Consider the following 25,127-nt stretch of genomic DNA (forward strand, 5'->3'; position numbering starts at 1 on the left):
GTGGGGCTCCTGCCCCAGCCTATGAGGGGCTGGCTACAGGGCCGCCAGCCTCCTGGCCCCAGGTTTGTAGGCTGGGCCCACAGCAACCCTCCACAGGTGGAGTCTGTTCCTGGAGAACGGGTTAACTGGTTATCTGTTCGTATCCCTAATGCAGGCATGTGAAACTTGAAGCCTACTGAGCTTTTAGCTTTCAGGGCCACCAAAGAAAATGCACTTCTATTGGAAAGTCGTAATTATTTATTAATATAGATTATGTTTTAGGTATATTTTATAATATTTCTTCAGGTCTTGTTTGAATATAATACAATAATTTGATGTGTAAAATTGTTATTTGCATCCATGAAAATTTTGAGATTAAGGTGCTTCAGCCCCCCCTCTAACCCAATGCCCTCCCCCTCCTGAGAGCCAGGCACCCCCAGCCTCCCTGCTCTAACCCAATCCCCTATCTCCCCCGGCACCCTCAGCCCCTCATTCTAACCCAATCCCCCTTCGCTTCCCCAGAGCCAGGCACTCCCAGCCTCCTCCCTCCCCCAGACACAGGCACCCCCAGTCCCCCATTCTAACCCAATCCCCCCTCGCTCCCGCAGAGCCAGGCACTCCCAGCCTCCTCCCCCTCCTCCAGCCTGTTCTAACCCAATGCCTCACCCCTCCCCTAGAGCCATGCACTCCCAGCCCCTCCTCCCTTCCCCCGTTCTAACCTAATGCCTGGGCCCCGGAGCCGCCACAGCCATGTGCTTCTCCCTCCAGGCGCTGGGATGCATGCACAGAACAGCCAGCCGTGAGCAGGCTCTGGGACGCGTGCGCAGAGCGGCTGGCCACGAGCAGTCCAGGTGCGTGGCTTAGAACCAGCAGGACCCGCATTTCTTTGATCAAAGAGCCGTGGGTTGGCCACCCCTCTTATACACAATGTAACCAGGTGGGCCACACTTTGAATTTTCAGGCCGCATGTGGCCTGCAGGCCACATGTTTGACATGACTGCCCTAGTGGGAACTGATTAATTGAGATATATCCAGATAATCCTGGCAAGTGACCCACGCCCTCATGCTGCAAAGGAAGGTGGGGGAAAAAAAAGATAACTGCTAATCTGAGTAGAGAAAAATTCCTTCCCTGTTTCAGGTGTAGCTATCAGAACCTTAACATATAAGCAAGAACTAGCCAAAGAGAGAATACTTGATGCCTCCTCAAAGGCTCGGCCCACCCTGACTTATGTCTCAACTCCAGTGGTGGGCAACAGTGGTTTAGAACATAAAACAAACTGGAAGTGAGTCCTATGTCCTACCATCACAAGCAACTCCACCATACAATCATACTCCTACATTTGTCCAGCTCTCTCTTTAAATTAGTTGTTGCCTCCACAATCCCTATTGGGAAGATGTTCCAGAACCGTACTACTCTGATGGTTGGAAACCTTCTAATTTCCAACAAGAATTTCTTCATGGGCAGTATATATCCATTCATTCTTGTGCCAGCATTGTCCTTTAGCTTAAACAGCTCTTCACCCTTCTATGGTCGTTAATCCCCTCCCCAGTGTATTCATAGAGAACAATTATATCCCTTCTTGGCTTTAATTTTTCTAAACAAACCAAGCTCTTTCAGTCTCATCTCATATGAGAGGCCTGCCTATTTCTTTAATCATCCTATTAGCTCTTCTCTACCTGTTCTACTTTAATTTTGTCTTTCTTGAACATGGGTGACCAAAATTGTACACATTATTTCAAATAAAGTCTTAGCAGTGAATTGAAGGCGTTCAGCATTTCATAAGATTGGGCCAAAATAAGTAATGACTACAAGAGCTGTGGATAAATTAGTTTGTTTCCCCTTGTGGCCAACTGTGGTCTTTTTGCTTGTATTTTTGAAACCTGCAATATATTATTAGATTCAGAAGTATTTTGTAAATAAGTCATTTGTTCTTTGCTTCTCTTATACTGTACCAAATTTACTACTTTACACCACCAGTCTCATATCATACAATTACAAGCACCTCACCCAATAAACTGGTCATCAGCTGCATCACATAATCATAAATGACAGGGTTGGAAGAGGGCTCTTGGATTACTCAGGTCAACACCCTGCATCAAGCAGGATTTTTCTCTGCAGTAATGTCAAAGGCATTTTACTTGTGCTTCCTAGGGGCCATTGTCCTTACAATTACAAGGTGTTTTATGGAATATAGCTATTTCCATGTAGTTTTAAACCATGCCTTCTTATATGTCCAGCAAACTATTATTCTGTTAATCCCTCTAGCATGACAAATAAACATTCAAGAGATTACTGGTTATCAGGCTTGGTGATAATGGCACCCAACGTAATCACTGTCTTCTATCCTGATTGCCTAGCCTTCCTCAATTACTAGCAAGGACTGTCTCTTCTTTCTAGGGTAAAACTTTTATTAAAACAAACAAAAAAAAGTGACTGGTGAAGTGTTTCCCAAACTTCAGGACATGCCCCCAGCATAGGTCATGAAAAAACCCATTGAAGGGAAAGCATCCCAAACTCTTTGACCCACAAAACCCCATTCCAGATGAAGCAGCTCCTGTCCCATGTGACTGGCTAAGCTGGGCTCCCTCTCTGGCTCTTGGGACACAGGAATTGAGGCACTGCTGAGGTTTTGTAGAGCCACCATGACAGGGGTTGGCTATACCAAATTTGAGCAAGTGGTAGCACTTATCCCTACCCCAACTCCTCCGTGCAAAAAGGGTTGCAGCATGAAAATGTTTGGGAACCACTGGACTAGTGACTAGTAATTCTGTAAACAAACAACATAATTACAATCAATAATATTGAGCATTTACATTCTCAAAATACAGTACTTACAAACACTTGATTACCTCAAGCTAGGATTATAGTACAAGTGCAACATTTCTGACGATTCTTTTTCAATCATCTCAAGCTAGTCTAAAGAAATTCTATACAGTCCAGTAAGATGCTTTGTGCCTTCACTCACATTATACAATATTGGTTTTTTTTTTCTCTATAATGTCAACAGGAATTTACAGACTTCTAAATAATGCAGGATTGAGTAGGTAGTAATGTGCAAGAGTCCTAGACCTAAAAGTACATGTGATTAATATACCGGTTAGATGTAATTGCCAATCCATATTTCTAAACTTGTGAATGAGTTATCAAAGCTCACATTCGGGTTTTGGTAGTTGTTTCACACATCTATGATAAATCTATAGTTTAAGCAAATGAATATTTTCTAGACAAAAGATTCTGAGTTTACACAGCAAAAATTCCAGTGTCTCATGGTTGACATTTCAGTTTAAGTCAAATGACACAATCAAAATGGAAAATGTCACTGTTTGAAACCCTGTTAGCTAACTACCTCAAAATCTATGTAAACAAATAAATCCTTAAAAAGCAATCAGGGAAACCAAAGCATCTGCAGCATAGCTATAAAGTAAGTGAAGAAAAAGTAAAACAGTGTTTTGCTTCGGTTGATACTGTCAATTAAAATGTACATTTAAAACCAGGCAATAGCATATTTTTTGCAATAAATCTTTCTGTTCTGCCTCTTCTGGGAAATTTATTTTAATAGTCTGAGCAGCTTCTGTACAAACAAAAGAACAGATAAAGTAAAAATGAAATATAAAATAAATTGCCAAACCACAGGTCAGCTCTCAGAAATACTCATTTTTAAGAAAAATCGGTCTGTCTGTCCATCCATCCATCCACATGCTTGTTTCTCTTATCCACAGAAGGTGGACCAAAAAGATTTTACCTCAATCACCTTGTAAATACACAGACAATTAGGAGGTGAATTAAAGAGGCTTTGAAAATACTATTTTTTCCATTTTCTGGTTTTTTAAACGTGTTCACAAAGTCATTGCAACATGAAATTCTATATTCAATAATATGCATTAACATTTCACTATAATGCCTTTTATATTTTCCATCTCTAAATTGAAGGTAAACTTTTTGAATTTGTTCTTATTAACTCAGAATACATGCTGCTTCTTATGTAAGTTGCAGGGACATGTGAACATTTTGTAATCTGTATTTAGATATGCTTATCTAGGATGCGTCCCCTACCAAAGAAACCCCTTAAACTGAAAGTCAAAACGCTGCCAAGTGAGTTAAATCTTCCATTTAATGAGAAAGTAGTAAGTTCTGAAATGGGAAGAAAAAAATGCAAAAGTAAGTGTCTAAACACCAAACAAGCCTTAGCGCTCCAGGAATCTATATGTTTTAGTAGTAAACAAGAAGCCCTAACATTAGGAGTTTATTCAACAGTCCACTCCCACTGAGCACAGCTTCTCATTTCTTGAAAATGGCTGTAAACAGAGCAAGGGAGGAGCCACAGCAGCTTGCCAAGTGAAGCAGAAACTTTGTGAGTAATTTACTAGAGGAAAAACAAGTGCAGCACACACGCACAGAAAATACCATGCTGTATGTGTTCTGCTGATAGTAGAGCACAATGTTTTCAAAGAGGAACAAGACAACCCTTTCTAGTCTACTTCCTTCCTCCGAAATGTTACTTACCAACCGTGTTTGGACCTTGAAGTACAAAGGAATGTGCAACATGAACTGAAGGTAAGAATTTAAAAGGTTTTACAACAAACTAATGAAATAAAGTTGGGGTCAGGAGAAAGTGAAAGACGAAGAAATTTCTGAGCAGTGGGCAAGGAGTTTTTATTATTAAATCAGAACTAGGCATTACATTTAAATATAATACTAATGTAAAAAATGAAGCTGGAGAGGAAGACATTTGGGGAAGACAGTCAAAATACAATGTACTGGGGAAGTATAGGATTTTACTTACACATCAGACTTGATCTAAAACTGAGTAATAACTTCTTCAGATTTATCAAGAGATACAACTAAATTTCAAGTACCCTGAAGACTCAAGCCTACAGTCTAAGGCAAAACTCCTTTTGAAATGATCAAGAATAAGGAATGCAGATTGAGCACTATAGTTACATGTCTAATAGGTACAGTAGTTTCTCATGTGAACAACAAGCATGTTTAAAAAACAAGTGCTTTTGTTTCCAAAAAAGTAGTTCCTCTAATATTTAAGACACCTTTCAACAACATTTCTGCAGGAAATATGTTGATTATGGACTTTAGAATCAGTTCATTTATATCCATTTCTAATTAGTTCTGTAATGTCATAAGAAAATGACTGGACAACCTCCTCCCTAAAATTATAGCATTACATTTAAATTTAATTATATAAACATAATGGTGTATCTTTAAACATTTGCAGAATCACATAGTAAAAGTGCAGATAAAATTACACTCTCTTCTGAATAAGACAACAGAAAGCAAAGTACTTTGTGTCTGATGTAATGTAGTCTGGGGTAATTACTATTAGCCATTTAGAGAAAAATCCTACAAAACGGATTTGTCTGGGCAAACCCATGTTTATACATAATTTTATTGCAGTGCATAGGGTTCCACATTGGTGCAGTGGTATACATAGGTGTCTAGCGCTCAGTCTGCAAAATTGGTTGAACTCACTGAAATGTATGAGTTGATTTGTGGTTGCAGTCACCAGCAATTATTTCAACATATTTAAAATAGTGTACACTTCCTGTACAAGAAACTAGACTGCTTTAGATTTTCAAAGATAATACAGCGCTTCAAAAGACAACAAACAAGCTATATAATATTGTATGCTATAGCTTATGAACACACTAAAGGAAAAAACACACTGGGAAAATAAGACTAATTTAAAACAATGATGATGGAAGCAAGGATTAAACAGTTATTAAACATTTACCTTGTACTTCCGCTGAAAAAAGTTTAGGTGAGAAAAGTGAATTCTTAAAAGCAAGTGAAAAGATTAAGAAAATTTTATTTTTAGATTGATTCTTGCTGCAGGAGTATGATGGATATGGTAACTGGAAATACAAACACACACACTAACCAACAGCAATAGATTTGGGGATTAAACCTTACAGACTCAGAGTCAAATTCTGTGCAACTCTTTTGACAATTGAGTTACACCTTTGAATCTGGGAGCCAAATGTGGCCCTACTGTGTTTATAAAACTCATATTGTGTAATTCAGTCGTGTGCAGTTCATTCAGTTAAACATGTTGTCTAGTGACATTCATTTCAATTGTGACATCTTTAGCACACACTTATCATAGAATCATAGGACTGGAAGGGACCTCGAGAGGTCATCGAGTCCAGCCCCCCGCCCTCAAGGCAGGACCAAGCTCCACCTACACCATCCCTGACAGATGTCTATCTAACCTGTTCTTAAATATCTCCAGAGAGGGAGATTCCACCACCTCCCTTGGCAATTTATTCCAATATTTGACCACCCTGACAGTTAGGAATTTTTTCCTAATGTCCAATCTAAACCTCCCCTGCTGCACTTTAAGCCCATTACTCCTTGTCCTGTCCTCAGAAACCAAGAGGAACAAATTTTCTCCTTCCTCCTTGTGACACCCTTTTAGATATTTGAAAACCGCTATCATGTCCCCCCTTAATCTTCTTTTTTCCAAACTAAACAAGCCCAGTTCATGAAGCCTGGCTTCATAGGTCATGTTCTCTAAACCTTTAATCATTCTTGTCGCTCTTCTCTGTACCCTTTCCAATTTCTCCACATCTTTCTTGAAATGTGGCGCCCAGAACTGGACACAGTACTAACTAGTGCAGAGTAGAGCGGCAGAATGACTTCACGAGTTTTGCTTACAACACACCTGTTGATACAACCTAGAATCATATTTGCTTTTTTTGCAACAGCATCACACTGTTGACTCATATTCAACTTGTGGTCCACTATGACCCCTAGATCCCTTTCTGCCATGCTCCTTCCTAGACAGTCGCTTCCCATCTTGTATGTATGGAACTGAATGTTCCTTCCTAAGTGGAGCACTTTGCATTTCTCTTTATTAAACCTCATCCTGTTTACCTCTGACCATTTCTCTAACTTGCTAAGGTCATTTTGAATTATGTCCCTATCCTCCAAAGAAGTCGCAACTCCACCCAGTTTGGTATCATCTGCAAACTTAATAAGCGTACTCTCTATCCCAATATCTACATCATTGATGAAGATATTGAATAGTACGGGTCCCAAAACAGACCCTTGAGGAACTCCACTTGTTATCCCTTTCCAGCAGGATTTAGAACCGTTAACAACCACTCTCTGACTACGGTTATCCAGCCAATTATGCACCCACCTTATCGTGGCCCTATCTAAGTTATATTTGCCTAGTTTATCAATAAGAATAACCTTGATTAACCTGGTCTCCTTTTTATTTCTTTCTATAAAGCGTGCCCACTCCCTCTCCAGTATTAGAAACCAGGAATTTAAACTAATGATGAGAATCTAACTATCCCTTTGTGTGTCTGACATGTAAGATCACCACCATGAAGATATCCAGCCTCTGGGACAGATGTCAGCAATCTTTAAACAGAACTCCCCATTTACTTCCATGGGGAGTCCTACATAAAAACTAGGGGGTCCTGTGGGAATACCAGTGCTGATACCACAGCCAGGAATATTTTTATTTTTCAACATTATAGGAAAATTATTTCCATACTTTTGCAACTCATAGCTTCCATTTAGGTTTGTGCTTAGATAAAAACTGGTTTCTGTAGAAGAGTTATCCTTAAGTTTATTAAGAATGCAGTAGCTGGGCAAACTCTAGAGTACAGGATTCTTTTTAAAGAGATTAAAGATCAGACTTCCTTTTTTAAAGAGTTTAAGCAATTCCAGAAGAGGAAAGATGAATAAAAGTCAGACTGTCCTGATTACCCATCTCTGATAACATTACAATGTGTATTTAGTGTCAGTGTATACATTACTTGATTATATTTGAAGTGCTGACTTCAATATTTTCTTTTTGCTGAAAATAATAAGGACCTTTTATGTACATTCTGTATGAGTTAGGAAAAGTAGAAATGTGAAACATGTATCTCAGAGATGTCTTTCAAGTTTCTAGACATTAAACATTTCTGAATTCCTACCATATCCTCATAACAGGCTTTTCATGGTAAGATAACACTCTTTAATATTATGGAAGAGATATTACTACCACCATAATTTATAAGAAATGCATTCCTTTTTTGAAATACATATTATAAATGTAATATAGTGCAATATTTGACACAACTGCAGTGATTTCAATGTTAATTAGGGGCAAAATTCTAAACCATGCTAAATGTGGAAATTAAGAAAGGAATATTTTAAAAGGCTATTCCAAAAAAACCCTATACTTTTAAAAATTATTCTCTACCGAAGTTAAGTAGAAATTAATGAATTGGGCCCCAATCCTCCAAACAATGAACCATAATTATACTTACATATGTGGTCCTACTGAAATCATCGGGTAATTATTCATTGACCTGAGGCCTTAATTTGGGTACATTACTAGAAAATATACATTAGTTTTCCAAGTTCTCTGTGGTCTTGGTCCATCTCACTATTGGCCTAATCTGGTCCCACCTTCCATTATGATCTATCCTGACCTTGAATAATACTCAAATGCATTGTACAAGAGGTATAGCTTATGTATTAATATCTGTTGCATGCTCTATAACAAATTAATTAGTATGATGGATATGGTAACTCGAAATACAAACACACACACTAACTAATATTAAGAATTCCACACATCTATTCAAATTACAAAAACATAATTCTGAGCCATAAATTTTTTTTCCCTAGAATCATAGAACTCTAGAACTGGAAGGGATCTTGAGAAGTCATTGAGTCCAGTCTCCTGCCCTTACAGCAGGACCAAGCACCGTAAACCATCTGTGACGTAGTGGGGGTACCTGGCTGGTTTCTATGCTGCTGGCTCTGGGGTAACCCCCACTGGCTGCCGTGGGTACCACGACCCAGCAAAACAGGATGAGTCACTATGCAAACCAGTATGGCCAGACACCCCCCATGGAGAGGAACAAAGGAAGGTTGAATGCTGCCCTGGCTGGGGGGCAGGGCTGGAAGAGAGTTAGTGAGTGGCTGTCTGAGAGCATGGAGGAGACAGCCTAGGGAAAGGGGCTGGAGTTTAGGGGCCCAGTCTCCCCGATCTCAAGGGGGCCTGAGGCATCCTAGCACAGCTCTGTGACCAGATTACATCTGTGCTGTGCTGTATCCTGGAGAGGCAATAAACTTCCTCTATTCCACCGGCTGGTGCAGTCTGTTTGTGCCATTTCGGGGTGCAGGAGACGGGGGACCCCCAACCCGCCGTCACACCATCCCTGACAGATGTCTATCTAACCTACTCTTAAATATCTCCAGAGATGCAGATTCCATTACCTTCCTAGCCAACTTATTCCAGTGTTTAACCACCCTGACAGGAAGTTTTTTCTAATGTCCAGCCTAAACCTCCCTTGCTGCAGTTTAAGCCCATAGCTTCTTGTCCTATTCTCACAGGCCAAGGAGAACAATTTTCCTCCCTCCTCGTGACACCCTTTTAGATACCTGAAAAGCGCTATCATGTCCCCTCTCAGTCTTCTCCTTTCCAAACTAAACAAGCCCAATTCTTTCAGTCGTCCTTCATAGGTCATGTACTCTAGGCCTTTAATCACTCTTGTTGCTCTTCTCTGGACCTTCTCCAGATCCTAGACTAACAACCACCCATGCACTTTAACCATTTGTAGCACATAAAATGATCACATGTTGTGTGTAATATGTTTTCTTCAAGCTTAGATTCAATTTTATTTAGAATTTAAAACATGAACAATTTATTTACCTTTGCTATTTCTCTCCCTTCAGAAAAGCTGGTAATCAGAAGGGAAGATACAAAAGTTAAGATCACTATGTGGAGCTGTGAAGCTGTCAATGATACCAAGAACAGCGAGAACCAGAATCTCTGCCATGACTTCCATCTGGTTCTTTTCATCTTTTCCTTACTCTACCTCATCATTTGTTTTCCAGTTGGCCTTTGTTACAATGCCCTGCTGGTCCTAGTCAATCTCTGTAACAAAGCAACTATGACAATGCCAGATGTTTACTTTGTCAATATTGCAATTGCTGGCCTGATCATCAGTGGCATGGCACCAATGTACCTTCTAGGACCTGGCAATACAAAATGGGCCATCTGGAATTTTAACAATGAAGTTTATATTACATTACTCATTTTATTCAATGTTTCATCTTTAGTTATCATGTACTCTACTACATTGCTCAGCCTGGATTACTACATTGAACGTGCTTTACCAAGAACTTACATGTCAAGCGTGTACAACACTAAACATGTATGTGGATTCATCTGGGGAGGAGCTATGCTTACAAGTTTCTCATCTCTCTTATTCTACGTTTGCAATCACGTATCCACTAAAATAATTGAATGTTCCAAGATGCAAAACAAAGAAGCAGCAGATGCCATTATGGTTTTTATTGGGTATGTCGTACCAGTTATTGCTGTACTGTATGCACTTGTGTTAATTTTGCGAATTCGTAATGAGACTACACCACTGGACCAAGACACTGGAAGATTAGATCCTTCAGTGCACAGGCTTTTGATTGCTACAGTCTGTACACAGTTTACATTATGGACCCCCTACTATGTAACTCTTTTAGTAAATACTTTTATTAATGCACAAGGAACACTTACAGATGAAAATTACATCCGAATATTAACTTTTATCGAGAGTTTATCAAAATTGTTGGCTTTCTCAAGTAGTTTTGTGATGCCTCTACTCTACCGATCTATTAACAAAAACTTTCCCCACAAATTACGACGGCTGCTTAAAAGAATACACTGTGGAAATCAAAGATGTTCTCATGAAAGCACAGTAGTACAGCAAGTTATGACGTAGGTATGAAAGAATCCAATGGTGCTCAATTACTGCAGTGTTTTGTATTCTGTACTCAATTTGTGACAAAGTTTTGTCTATCTTGAAATATTATATATGGGAGCACCTAAGAAGGAGGCTTGAAAAGAACTTCCATTATAAATATATAATTTACAGGTTAAAATCTACAGAGTGTAAAAAATGTTGCAAAAAGTCTCTTAAGAGTCTATCTACATATTATAATCATCCCTGTGTTTTCCAATATTTTCAATGCACTGAGTCAGATAAAAAACATGTTCTTTGTCTTCACAGTTCTAATAATCCTGTCTGGAGAAATCACTAAGAGCTTAAATGAAGCCCTGATTGAATACATAGCACTTTGTTATCTTGTACAAGAAAAAAAGTAGTATTTTACTCTCCATAAAGGAACACAATTGTTTTAATTTTAAAAGAACAGCTATTCTTGGTGAAGATGATCTCTGCAGAATATCAGAGTGTTCAACTATACAAGTTTTAATTGTGAAGTGCTAATTATTAGTTTCTTTAGTATTTAATTAATTTGCTTCCTATCCCTTATTCAAAGAAGGGAAGAGGAACCTAAAATGTAATTCTAAGAAAAGATATTCTCATACAGACTTAGCTACATCTTAACTTCTTTGACAAATCAAATCTTCCTAAAGGTAACAAATAACAAACGTGCATTTATGTTTTCATTGCTCTCTGTGTGTCATAAAAACATTTCAATGGTTCAGAAATATTTATTAACTATTTTAAGAGAATGAAGAGACATTTGCTCTTATTAAAATGAAGGATACAGTGGTTCATGAAGTCAGAGTGAAAGCAAAATGTACACTATTGAAGAGTGTTTGGCTAAGTGTTATGGTTCACAAAAGGTTGTGTAACTAGAGTGAATTATCTTACACAAATAAATATGTTTCTAATGAACATTTTGCATTTTTAAGGGATATGTTTATGATAGTAATAAACTGAGTCTCTTTAATCACAGGACATTGTTCAACATTGGGAGGAAAAAGCTTTTCAATCTAGATATTGTTTTAAAATGGGCGAGGACCTGGAACCCTTTATAAGTCTCATAAGTTACTCTTTTCCTTGAACAGAACAATGTGTTGCTTCCTTTAAAATGTGTTAGACTATGAGTAGTCATTCTTAAACTAGGCTCAGTTATCACTATTTTACTTTTTAAACATCAAAATTATAGCACATGAAGTAACAGGAAATGTAAAGCAGAACGAAAAGCAAAATCTATAGCTTCTAGTATTTTTAAACATTTTAGCATCTAAATTTAACCACTTGAAACTGCTTTGTTTTACATAAACAAAAATAATTTGTATTTTATTTAATACAGCAACAGCCAGGTAAGGAAGGGCGGAAACTAATCCACAACAGAATATTTAAAATGGATAGTTATTAATTCCAACCAGCATTAGTTACTTGCTAAATATTTAGAAGAGGAACTCCTTGCAACATGACTCTAGGATGCATGGTATCAATTCAATTCTCTTAATTTGCAATAGCAATAAAGAAATTCAGTGCAGATTGCCAAATTTCACAGTTGGGAGAGTATTTGAAAAACAGAGATGCTGCAAATACAAATAGTGGAACCTCGTTGACCTGCACAAACAGGAGAGGGCAAATTAGAGAGGTTTTGGGACCAAAATGTTTGGTGAGAGCACTGATCCAATGGCTAATTGTAAGTGCCCTCACTTGAGTATAGACAGCAGAGAGGCCAGAAGATGAATTAGTCCTCTCCTGCTGGCTTTTGGGGAACGTGATATCATCAAAACTGGCCATGTATCAATACAGTAGCAGAATTCCATGGGTTTAGAAGTAAAACTGCAAAACTAAAATTCCACATTAGTGTGGATATATAGTTTACCAAAGTGCAGGTTAGCAAGATTATGTTGCAAAAGAAATGAGAATAACTTTAAAACCCTTTTAGCTGGTTCATAGTACCATTTCACCATACTCTCTATTCCAGGTTTTTGTCTCTCTCTTTATTGATTACAAACTACTGTACATGAGACAGGAAAAATGGATCACAATCCATTTACCATGTCTTTCTCCTTTTCCCCACTTCAATACTATTCCTCCACACACCTGTCTCCGCTTCTATTTTCTGGATAGTAATTTATTCAGCTCTCCCAAGAACAGGTTGGTGTCTCTACTGTTCTTTTTCGTATATTGTTTATATTTTTTTTATTAATTACTTATTTTAAGACTTTTGCCCAAAATAATTTTATGTTTATTCCCCTGTATAGTAAACCACTTGAAGGACTGTTCAGCTCAATCATATTAATCCCTTTCACAGGGATGTTAAATTTAGTTTAATCAACTAATCGACTAGTCAATGGATTTTTCATCGACTAGTCAATTAGTCAATAAGCGGGAGAGCCATAGCGGGGTTAGCTCCTAACCCTGAGAGCTAACCCCCTTTGCAGCTCTGCCTTTTAAATGTATTAAGAGCTGGTAAATGTAAAAAGGCTGGAGTGCAGTGGGGGAATGAGCTGGCCCGACTCGCACCGGGTCTCCCCCCCCCCCCGCTGTGCTTCTGATTTTTAAACATATTGAGAGCCGGCAGAATAGAGCCACCAAGAGTTTTGTGTCCTTGACACACCTGGTTCCTCAAATTGCCTTCATATTTTCCTGTGCTCATAACATTGTGGTGTTGTTTACAAGACATCTACAGCAAATAAATGGCATGACATTTAAGACTTTACAAATGCTGCAAAGGAAGTTAAATGCATTTTTTAAAGTTGATAGTCTGGACTTTTTAGGACAAGTAGCACTTGATAGAACATGGCCAGCAAACTCTTGGGAAAGAGCATCCTGTACAGAATGAAGCTGGAGTTGAGAGAGGATAAAGTTGCAATGACAAAAAGAGGTGTTTGTGTTCCTCTATTTTCAGACAAATCATTTATCAGAGTTCCATTTCTGAAACTAGTTTCAAGACGATCATAGAATCATAGAATAATAGGACTGGAAGGGACCTCAAGAGGTCATCGAGTCCAGCCCCCCGCCCTCAAGGCAGGACCAAGCTCCGTGTACACCATCCCTGACAGATGTCTATCTAACCTGTTTTTAAATATCTCCAGAGAGGCAGATTCCACCACCTCCCTTGGCAATTTATTCCAATATTTGACCACCCTGACAGTTAGGAATTTTTTCCTAATGTCCAATCTAAACCTCCCCTGCTGCACTTTAAGCCTTGTCCTGTCCTCAGAAACCAAGAGGAACAAATTTTCTCCTTCCTCCTTGTGACACCCTTTTAGATATTTGAAAACCGTTATCATGTCCCCCCTTAATCTTCTTTTTTCCAAACTAAACAAGCCCAGTTCATGAAGCCTGGCTTCATAGGTCATGTTCTCTAAACCTTTAATCATTCTTGTCGCTCTTCTCTGTACCCTTTCCAATTTCTCCACATCTTTCTTGAAATGTGGCGCCCAGAACTGGACACAGTACTCCAGCTGAGGCCTAACTAGTGCAGAGTAGAGCGGCAGAATGACTTCATGAGTTTTGCTTACAACACACCCGATGAGATAGTGGAGCATGAAGAGAACTGGCAACATAGCAAAAAATTATTTAGAGGAGGAGATCTATGCTTGTTAACAATAGAGTTTAGAGTTAACATCACATTGAAATGAATGGGACACCTCATACTTCTAAAGAGCTATTGTTCAGGCTGTCTGCAGACTAAGGGAGACTTCACTGTACCAGTTACTCTCAGTTTGAGAGAGCCTATACTGCCTGTGCTTTCACCTGGCCATGGACGAGCATTTTCGCAAATCATTGGTTTCCTTTTCTACTCTGAGAATTTGTAACTGTTGCTGTCTGCCTCCTATAATTCCCACCAACAAGTGAACAGCTAATAAAACTTCACATACCCATCTAGAAGAATTAACTTTTCTTTTCTGTCCTGTAACAGTTGCTACAAGTGCAGTCCAGCATTCAGTTGCTACACAAGTTCAAGGCACTGAATTTCTAGGAGAGAAACCAACCTTATCTAGTGTGACTATAGAGTCACACAAGATTGAATGCCTCTTTAAAAAGCACTTCCAGAATGTTATAGCTGTCTTAGCCTTGGTCTACACTAGGACTTTATTCCGAAATAACCCTTTCAAGTTCGAATTTAAAAGTGGTGCATCCACATTACCAAGACCATTATTTCAAAATAAGGGGCCATGGAATTTGAACTCTGTACTCCTACTTTTCACAAAGAGTAACGCTAATTCCAAAATAGTAATTTTGAAATAACGTCAGTATGGACGTTCCAGTGCTGCTAATTTGAATTTATTGGCCTCTCGGAGGCCTCCTGCTACTCCCCAGAGTGCTTCCTGGGGCTCTAAATCCAAGTTAGTGCTACCACATTAACTAAACATGCCTCCGACTAATTTCCCCCTAGTGAGAACACTAGTTTGAATTTGTTAAATTGGGAGTTCTTAAGTTGAATTTAGTACTTTTGAAATAATTTCCTAGTGTAGACATGGCCTTAGAGATTTAGCTGCATCAGTTTTTTAACTCCACTATTTGCTTTCCTTGTTCACTTACAATTTTATATCCCCACATAATCTTATCCCTAATCTTCACAAATATGCATCCTCTTCATTTGTAATGGATAAAATGCCACATTAATTTCTGTCCTTTTCCACTTACATGAAAATCCTTGCTTCACACCATTGATCTTTTATAATCTCTCTTCAGATTATCATTTCGTGTCACTTTTAATGTACTATGAAATTTGATTTTCATGTTTCATTTTGCTCTTTTACTCTTTTATATGGGACCTCATGCTTTGTCTGTGGAACCATTCACTGTGTTTTAGCGTCACTAGGTTCCATTCCATTGTCTTTTTATAAAATTTCAGTTTTATCAGAATGATTTGATACTGTAACTCAAAGTTGTCCAATAGATGCTGTTTTAATGAAAAAAATTAATCAGTTTACTTCAACATATTCTACAAATCTGAAGACCGTTTTAAAGTTTAGATTGTGTGTGTGCATGAAGTTAAGAATGATTGCATATATCTTCAGAAATATTTTAAATATCAGGGTATCATCCCCCTCATTTATGTTTCTGGATTAGACTGGGTTGTTATTTTCAACCGTGAACCTGGCTACTCTATAGACTTTATGACATGAAACTGCCCAACTACTTTTCTAGGGGAAGGCTGACAATGCTTTCTGTATTTGCACTCACTCTCCATTAATATTAGATTAGTAGTGTTTTTTTTTTTAAATGAATACCCAAATGGGCAACAGCAATTTTACTTTTTAAAAATAAATACCCAAATGGACAGCCGCTTTGCAGGGCTTGTACAAATATAAAAACATATGAACACAAACATTAGAAACTGTACTTGAAAGAAAATTACATATGGGGTAGTGAAAATATATGGAATTTTATGGCCAAATCTTTGATAGGTCAAGTTCTCAAAACATAGCAAACACCAGTAAATCAAAAGTGGGGCCTTTCCATTTCAATTCCTGAAGGTTTTTGATTGCTTTGTAAATATGAGCTGATCTATTTTGCATTTGAATTAATAGTGGTAAAGTAATGTATATATACAGATAAAAGTAGCCTACTGATGTAAAAAAATTGCAAAGAATTTATTAAATTATTTAAAAAATAAGATACAAGTCTATCACCATTTAAATGTAGACCTCTTTCAATAATTGAAGTGTACTGTATACATTTCTGTTTGCATAAACTGTAAATTAGAAAGCACACAAAAAGTGCCATTATTAACAGTATTATTTTCTAACAGAGTTTAGTATTTGAGCTGATTTATTATTTGTAACCTCTCCACTTTCTGAAGAGCCAGTTATGTCAAATCAATAAACTAACAACACTGTTCATGTCTACCTCAACTTATGTTATTTCTACAGCTGGTTTTCAGCCTGATTTGTGTTGGCTGATTGATAAAAGCACTAGTTTCCACATTTTCCATTTGAAAACCAAACTCCAAAGGGGCTCTGCAGAGTTATCTTTCTATCAAAGAGCGGTGATCCACCAGAAATGTTTTCTCTCCACATTTTTTAAAATCAGTGCAGACTGGTCAGCTCTGGTCAATTCTTGCTTTTTGTTGCTGCTGACGTGGAAACATTATATAGTTTTATTCCTTTTGTATGCTTGAAACACTGCCTATCCCACGCACCTTTTTAAAAATATTTTAAGCATATTTTAAACTTTATTGAAACCAACATACTTTGTAAAACACAGGAAAGAACAACCTAGCACACAAGTAATTTGCATCTATTTATATACATTTTATCTGCTGAACTTATTTTCTGATATCTACATTTCTCCCTTCTCCACTTGTGACAGTGAGAGATCTCTCAGTTAAAGTGCAGCTAGAGGGCATGTGATATCAAAAATTTGAACTTTAACCTTCAATTGTTTTGTGATGCACAATTAAGTATTACACAAAGCTTAAGTCTATGCCAAAAATAATGGCAATATAGATAATGGTGACGTTCTCTTCCTTACTAAATAATTAAAACTACCAAAAATGGCAGTTCTGCATTTCATGGAAAAATCACTCCCTCATAAGGTTCCTTAAGGCCCTGTAAAAAGGGGTGTGATATTTTTGCACACATAGCTATGCTAGTGTGATGGAGCTACTTGCCTCTTCTGAATACCCTCTATTGCAGGGATGAGGAACCTTTTTTGGGGCTGTTGACCCACAGAAAAAATCAATCAGGGGCCGCACACAAGTGAGAAGCAACAAACCAAAAAACAAAAACCCTCACTGACATGGCCCTGAACAGGAGAAAGACACTTCCCACATACCACTTGCCCATCAGAGCTTAGAGGGGCCCAGTCTAGTAGATTTTTGTGTCTCCAGCCCTGTGGTGGGGGACAGCCGGAGGCTGGAGCACCAGCACAGGCTTCCCAATGCTGAAGGAGCTCTGAGTTTGGGGGCTGGATCCATTAGGTATGTGCATGCCTGTCTCTTTTTTCAGCTTTTGAGCTGCTCACTGTGCCTCCTACTGGCTACCACCCTTGTCAGACAGATCTTTGGCAACTCAGACATGAACAAAACACACTCCTTCCAAGGTACAAGTCCAACAGGGCCTATTGGTGTGTCTAAACTACATGGCTCCGTCGATGGAGCCATGTAGATTAGGCTGATCGGCAGAGGGAAATGAAGCCGCGATTTAAATAATCGCGGCTTCATTTAAATTTAAATTGCTGCCACGCTCTGCCAACCAGCTGATCATCAGCTGTTTGTCGGAAGATCGGGGCAGTCTGGATGCGTTGCTGTCGACAAGGAAGCCTTGTTCAGCCCTGCAGCCAGCCAGGAGTGTATCCCTCGATCACTTTTCAAAATCTTGGAGTGGCCCCCCCATCAAAAATTATTGCCCATTCCTGCCTTAGAGACTAACAAATATATCATGAGCTTTCATGGGTAAAACCCACTTCCTCAGATGAGTGAAGGGTCTGTTTTGGGATCGGCTCTGTTCAATATCTTCATCAACGATTTAGATATTGGTATAGAAAGTACGCTTATTACGTTTGCAGATGATACCAAGCTGGGAAGGGTTGCGACTGCTCTGGAGGATAGCGTCATAATTCAAAATGATCTGGACAAATTAGAGAAATGGTGTGAGGTAAACAGGATGAAGTTTAATAGAGACAAATGTAAAGTGCTCCACTTAGGAAGGAACAATCAGTTTCACACGTACAGAATGGGAAGCGACTGTCTAGGAAGGAGTATGGCAGAAAGGGACCTAGGGGTTATAGTGGACCACAAGCTGAATATGAGTCAGCTGTGTGATGCTGTTGCAAAAAAAGCAAACATGATTCTGGGATGCATTAACAGGTGTGTTGTGAGCAAGACACGAGAAGTCATTCTTCCACTCTACTCTGCGCTGGTTAGGCCTCAGTTGGAGTATTGTGTCCAATTCTGGGCACCGCATTTCAAGAAAGATGCAGAGAAACTGGAGAGGGTCCAGAGAAGAGCAGCAAGAATGATTAAAGATCTAGAGAAAATGACCTATGAAGGAAGGCTGAAAAAATTGGGTCTGTTTAGTTTAGAAAAGAGAAGACTGGGGGGGGGGGGGGGGGACGGGGACGACGACATGATAGCCGTTTTCAAGTATCTAAAAGGGTGTCATAAGGAGGAGGGAGAAAACTTGTTCATCTTGGCCTCTGAGGATAGAACAAGAAGCAATGGGCTTAAACTGCAGTAAGGGAGGAAAAATTAGGAAAAAGTTCCTAACTGTCAGGGTAGTCAAACACTGGAATAAGTTGCCCAGGGAGGTTGTGGAATCCCCATCTCTGCAGATATTTAAGAGTAGGTTAGATAAATGTCTATCAGAGATGATCTAGACAGTATTTGGTCCTGCCATGAGGGCAGGGGACTGGACTCGATGACCTCTCAAGGTCTTTTCCAGTCCTAGTATTCTATGATGCTTTAACTGTGCTGGTATCATTAAATACACAAGATTAAAAGGCAGACAAAACTTTGGGAACATCACACATGGGGATGTTAAATATCAGTTAATAGTAAATTAACCTTATTAATTTTTTGTCGGGGGCCACCTGAGCTTCCGGACCAGGTGCATGCCAGAACTGAGCTGGGCTGCCTGCCTGGCTCCTAATGCACTTTAAATGCAGAGCCTCAGCAGGGGTAGGTCCTGGACCTGGCATGAGCCAGGACTGAGCCAGACTGCTGGCAAGCCAGCTAAAAAATGTACTGGTGAGGGAGAGAGGAAATGCATGTAATCTATAACATTAACCTATAAGCTTCTGCTTATTGGTTAATTAACTATACTATTACATCCCTAGTCACACATTATAAAGCTTGATCAAACTGTATTATTAATTTTTAAAAAATTATTGAACTTTGCAAGTCACAGTTCTAATATGAAAATCTCTTCATCCATGAATGTGAGGTCAGCTGTGAATGAAAAAAATAACCCCTTATTCTCAGCATAAAGCCCGAGGAAGAAGAATATGGTAAAGAACCCTGTGTCTCTGTTTATGAGATGTAGTAGTAGTTCCCCATGTCCATTATTTGTAGTCAGTGAATCCATGCAATTCATGCACCATTTGGCCGTATGCTTGAGATTCCCCACTTTTTGCACTGCAACTGAGAACAATCATAGAACTTAACTCCATGTACAATTACTGCTGCTCCCAAATAACTTAACTGTAGTGATCCTACTGCAAAGTAGGGAGATTAGAATCCATGTAAAAAGGTAACCATTTAACTGATAAAAAGCATAGAGGTCACACAGTTACATGCTGGGGCTCTGCAGTATACAGCTTAAATAAGCTTTCCACTGCAGGGCCAATGGCTTTGCTCTTGGCTCCTCCCTGAGAGCAAAGCCAGCAACAGCTGCTGGCGCCTCTCCTGAGGAGGCAGTTTTGCTGCCGCAGGGAAGCCACTTCTCCAGGAGCAGAGCCGGCAAGAGCTGCTGGTGTATTTACTGAGGGCTCTGCAGTTGGTGCCACTCCTGGGCAGCCAGCATGTAACCTGCAGCAGGGGGGCTGGGCCAGGCCCACCACAGCCTGGAGCTGCTTTGGCTGGCTGGCCGGAGCAGCCTCTGCCTGCAGAGGGCACCGGGGCAAGAGCAGCTGCTCCAGCCCCTACAAGTTAATCAAACCGGCAAGCATTACCTGGTTAGAGCAATGCTTACCACATCCCTACTGCAAGGTGAGCCTTACACACTATGGAAGAATTTAACATGCTGTAAAAGGGTCCTACATCAGCGGGTGGGGCACCGCTGATTCCCTAAAGTGCCCACAAGTCCGTGAAGCATGCCTCAGCCGAGTGATAGTTTGTGAGGCCCCACCCGGGGTCAAGGCAGGGGCGACGGACACGGGATTAATACAAATAGTCACCAGTTCACAGTTAAGGTGCAGCCTTGGGTCAGGGCGACAAGTGTCTATCAAAGCTTTGGCTGGGTCCCAACCAGACAGGCAGTCGGGTCTCCTCACTCTGGGAGAGCCGACAAGCGCAGGGGTTCTGGCTCTACGGGGGGACGGGGAGGGAGGACGGGGACGAGTAGCAAGGGGGATGTGGGCCCTCCCTACTCCACCACGTCCCGGCCCAGGGCCCTAACAGTGGCAAGGGGACAGCCACTGAACTGGCGGGGCTCCAGGCCGTAATGCGACATCCAGGTTGGTGGGTCAGCAGGGGGTCCAAACCACAGAGTGCTGCCCACCCAACTTCCATTTCTTCAGCCGTCACAGGGTCGGCTGTTCCTGGGCCACTTTCTACGCCCCCTGTGGGCCTACCCGATTCTGGTGGATCCTCGGGCAACAGTGGGGCTGGCAGAGTGTCCATGGGCTCCAGTTCAGGCAGGGCTCCAGGTGAGCCAGCCCAGTCGTCGGTGCCCAGCAAGGATTCCGGTGGGATCAGCATGGGTTCGGGCGGTGGCCGATGTCTCCACAGTCCGGGCCAGGGCTCTGAGGTTGGCAGGGGTCCAGGCAGGGCAGGATTAAGACCTTTAGAGGCCCTAAGCACTGAAAAGATTATGGTGCCCCCCATATGTAATTCAAAATAAAAACAATACTATACCGTAAAATCTCTCTCTTTTTTTTTGGGTGCCCCTGCTTTGCTGGTGCCCTAAGCACGTCCTTAGTCTGCCTATTGGGTAATCCAGCCCTGGGTCCAGGCGGCCCAACCCAGTTCTCGGGCTGGGGGCAGCGTGGCTGAGGCCTACACTGCGGGAGCCAGGGCCAGGCATCTGCTCAGCTCAGCTGCCTGGCTACGACTGAACCTGTGGCTCTTATAGCCCCAGACCTGCCCTCTGACTTCCTGTGGGCAGGGCTAGGTGTGGCTGAACCCATCCACCAAGGGGTCATAGAGGGCACTTCCTCTTCCGGATCAGCGGGCAATGATGTTCCTGTCCCAGGCTCAGGCTTATAACACATGCCATTCAAAAGGCTGATAACATCACCTAAGAGAGAAAGGGTGCCTCCGGCTATCTCACCCCCATTAGTAAGTACAGTACTTCAACAAAATATCTATCATTAACAGTTAAGAACATAAGTGTCAGAAAATATAGTCACAATTATTTTCTTAAGCCTTCTTTCTGATTTTTATATAGATTTGATACAGAAAGCAAATGAAAAGTAGCTGTAATTCACAAGGGATGGATGGTAAAACTTTAAAAGGTGCTTCAATAACTCAGGCCTAACTCTCGCTGAAAGTCAACAGAAATTAGGAGCCTAAATGCCAAAGATTTTTTTAAATGGGACCTGAGTTGCTTAATCATTTTTTACATTTTTACCCTAACTCTCAATTTCAAAAGTGATTTATGTATGTAAGTGCCTAAATCCAGCTGATTTTCAGTGAGACCTGGATTAAGGCTAAATGGACCCAGATCATCAATGGCAGGATATATTTTTCTTCATGAAGGAAAAATGTCCTAATTTCCAAGCAGTAAATTAAAAGCCATTCCCTACTACAGAGGTTCTCAATCATTCCAACTATTATATCCCTTTCACGAGTCAGGTTTGTCTTGCATATTCCAAGTTTCACCTCACAAACTGCTTGCTTAAAAAAATCAGACATAAAAATGTGTCATAGCGTAATATTACTGAAGAATTAATTGCTTACATTCTCATTTGTATCATATAATTATATAATTAATTGAAATATAAATATTATACTTGCATTTCAGTGTATAATATATAGAGCAATATAAACAAGTCATCCGCTGCATGAAATTTTAGATTATACTGATTTTGTGCAGCCTTATATGCAGCCCGTTGTATATCTAGGCACCTATCTAGTTGAGTATTCCCTTCAAGACCTCGGTGTATCCCTGGGATGGAGAATCTCTATTCTGTTAATCTATATAAGAGAGCCAGCACTCAATGAACAAATTAAGTAATATATGAAAAGCTTTTTTGAGATGAGCAATCCTGTGTTATCTGTTGAAATTTCCATCTCCATTGGTACACACCAAAAAGACAATCGGAGTACATCATACAGGTTTCTAACTCCCAAGTCTGGCACCCCTGGGAACTGACCAGTCCCGAACCAGGGAATATGCCCGAGTAGGGCAAGTCAATGCCAGCCCCCCTGCTTCCACTGACTGCGGGGCTCTGTTATGGCAGCAGCAGAGGGACTGGCATTAACCAAGCAGGGTTAAGGGGGAAAGAATGCTTGGGGGAAGAGGGAGGGCAGCTGCAGGGCTCCATGGCCAGGCTGTACTCCCAGCCCCCACGGCCAGCCACACTGGCCTGTACTCCCAACTCCTGGCTGCAAGACTCCAGAGCCACCCCACTTCAATCCCCGAATGTTCCTCCTTGGCTCCTCCCCATCCCTCTCTGAGATTGAGTGCAGCAAATGAGCTATTTGCAGCAGTCCAGAAACTCTGGGAAGGTAGGGGAGGAGTTGCTGAGCACAGGGCCCAGCTTTTCCCCAGGAGCGCTCCAGCACTCGCCCCTCCATCCCTGCTTGGTTAATGCCAGCCCCACCAATACAGAGGTAACAGGAAAAGAGGGATGGCCCCACAGGAGCTGGTATGCGTGGGGAGCCAGCTTAAAAGCTGGCTGCTGCAGCTCCCACCTGCCTTTCCCCAGCACTGCTGCCTCTGATACAGAGGCAGCAGCGGGAAAGAGGGAGTGTCTGGGTATAACCATGCAGGTTAATTGATGAGCCCATGTACACTATCATATTCCTACCAAATATGTGCTATAAAGTTTAATTTTTGCAAAGCTTTTAATTAGTACAAATTATTGCTACTTTTACTATAAAATGCCACATTCATCTACAGTAGGGTTACCAGATGATTTCAAAAAAATACCGGACACACTTGATCTCAGATTGGGGGGAAGGGGCTGGCTGGGAGGGGATTGGTGAGGGGGGAGCGGGGCTGACCGGCGGGGAGCGGGACTGGCCAGGAGGGAGTTGAGGGGAGCGGGGCTGGCCCGGGGAGATTGGGGGAAGAAACTGGCTGGCGGGAAGCAGGGATGGCTGGGAGGGGGTCGAGGGGAGTAGGGCTGGCTGGGAGGGGAGGGGGAACCAGCCGGTAGTGAGCGGGGCTGGCCCAGGCACATGCAGATCCCAGGGCGCTGCCCGTCCCGTGCATGGTCCTGGCAGGGCACATAGGCAAGTCCGGCCCTGGGGATTCCATACCGCCCTGACCCCGCTCCCCTCCTCTCTACTATATAGCTGCATACTGCCTGGCTAGTAGACACGCACACACTGCGTCTACCAGCCAGGCAGTACGCAACTACATACTGATACTCATGATAATAATAAAACTTAATTAGAAAATACCAGACATTTATATGTCCAGTATTTTTTCAATTTGTTTCCTGGACAGAAAGCTCAAATACCAGACTGTCCGGTTCAAAACAGGACACCTGGCAACCCTAATCTACGAGTAACAGCAATCGATTTTATGTCAAACTACTACAACATTAGATTGCCATGTAGCAAATGTGAAGTATCTCCTGCTGGACTTTTAATTTTAATTTTTCCATTGTCCACAATTCAAAGCATTTTAACATATTCTAAATGTTATTTTTGCATGTATAGAAAAAAGAGCTAAAAGAAGCATTTTCCTTTTTTTATTTTCAATGATTTATTATTTGTAATACCTGCATAAAATCTGGAAATATAACTTTTCTTCTCTCTGTTTTGTTCAATTACATATTTTGCACCTGAAAAGCAATCATCATTCCCTTGCTCTTTTCTCTGGCTTTAAGCACCAACATCTTTAATTATATCAACAAGTATTTTCAGAATTTTTGAGATTATGTTTATTAACTTTAATTCTAGCAGGTGCAGCTCCTACATTAGTGCATGTCACAACCAGAAGGTGATTTTGAATGTATTAGGTTCTCATAAGAGCTGTAGTTTTAAACAACAAAAATGTACTTAAAACCATGTTTATCGCTAAGAGTTTTTTGAAACTGACACCAAACACTGACAAGAGTCAAGTGAATCTGTTCTAGATTTTAAAGCATTTGCTGGCTTATTATAGAGAAGATTAAGTAAAAACAGCAGTGGGGAGGATCAATAACAACTTGGAGTTCTGACTATGAAGCTGGTGGGAGAAAAGAGAAGGGAGCTTTACAGAATGCAAAATACGAAGTTGAATTCTGTCAGGTCCAATAACTGACTAATTTTATTTAACATTATGGCTAAAAATTTCAAATCTGGAGGACTATAATCAGCCTTCTAAATGCATATTCCCCTCCCCCAAAACAAGAAGTGGCCTCATTTTCAGAGGTGCCAAATACTCACAAACCCCAATGAAGACAACAGGAGGTGCAGGGGTTCCTTACCTTGAAAAACTAAACCCATTTCATTTAGCTACTGAAACACAAATTTAGAAGTCTTATTTTAGGGCATCCAGGTTTGACAATTTTATCCTGTTAAAACTCATGTTGAAACTGACACAATCTGTTGCTTTTTGAAATTAGTTGGCAAATTACAGAGA

The 25,127-nt window shown here is 40.7% G+C and overlaps 2 protein-coding genes across 10 annotated transcripts in view; one reads left to right on the forward strand and one right to left on the reverse strand.

Moving 5' to 3' along the window:
* CHLSN (cholesin) overlaps positions 1-25,127 on the reverse strand; it is a 239,341-nt gene that overhangs the window by 107,851 nt on the left and 106,363 nt on the right. The window lies entirely within an intron of this gene.
* Positions 1-25,127, forward strand: part of GPR146 (G protein-coupled receptor 146) — a 90,424-nt gene that overhangs the window by 58,405 nt on the left and 6,892 nt on the right. For 2 of the 6 annotated variants that reach the window (XM_006112844.5, XM_075899563.2), the window contains one exon: positions 9,677-11,643. The exons of 1 other annotated variant lie outside the window; for it this stretch is intronic. In XM_006112844.5, the coding sequence (XP_006112906.1) occupies positions 9,721-10,722 (1,002 nt within the window). In that variant the 5' untranslated portion in view covers positions 9,677-9,720 and the 3' untranslated portion in view covers positions 10,723-11,643. 3 more of the 6 variants (XM_089769276.1, XR_016346894.1, XR_012896167.2) reach the window with 3 other exon arrangements.

Source organism: Pelodiscus sinensis, chromosome 15 (genome assembly GCF_052426305.1).
Source record: "Pelodiscus sinensis isolate ZL-2025 chromosome 15, ASM5242630v1, whole genome shotgun sequence".
Lineage (NCBI taxonomy): Eukaryota > Metazoa > Chordata > Testudines > Trionychidae > Pelodiscus > Pelodiscus sinensis.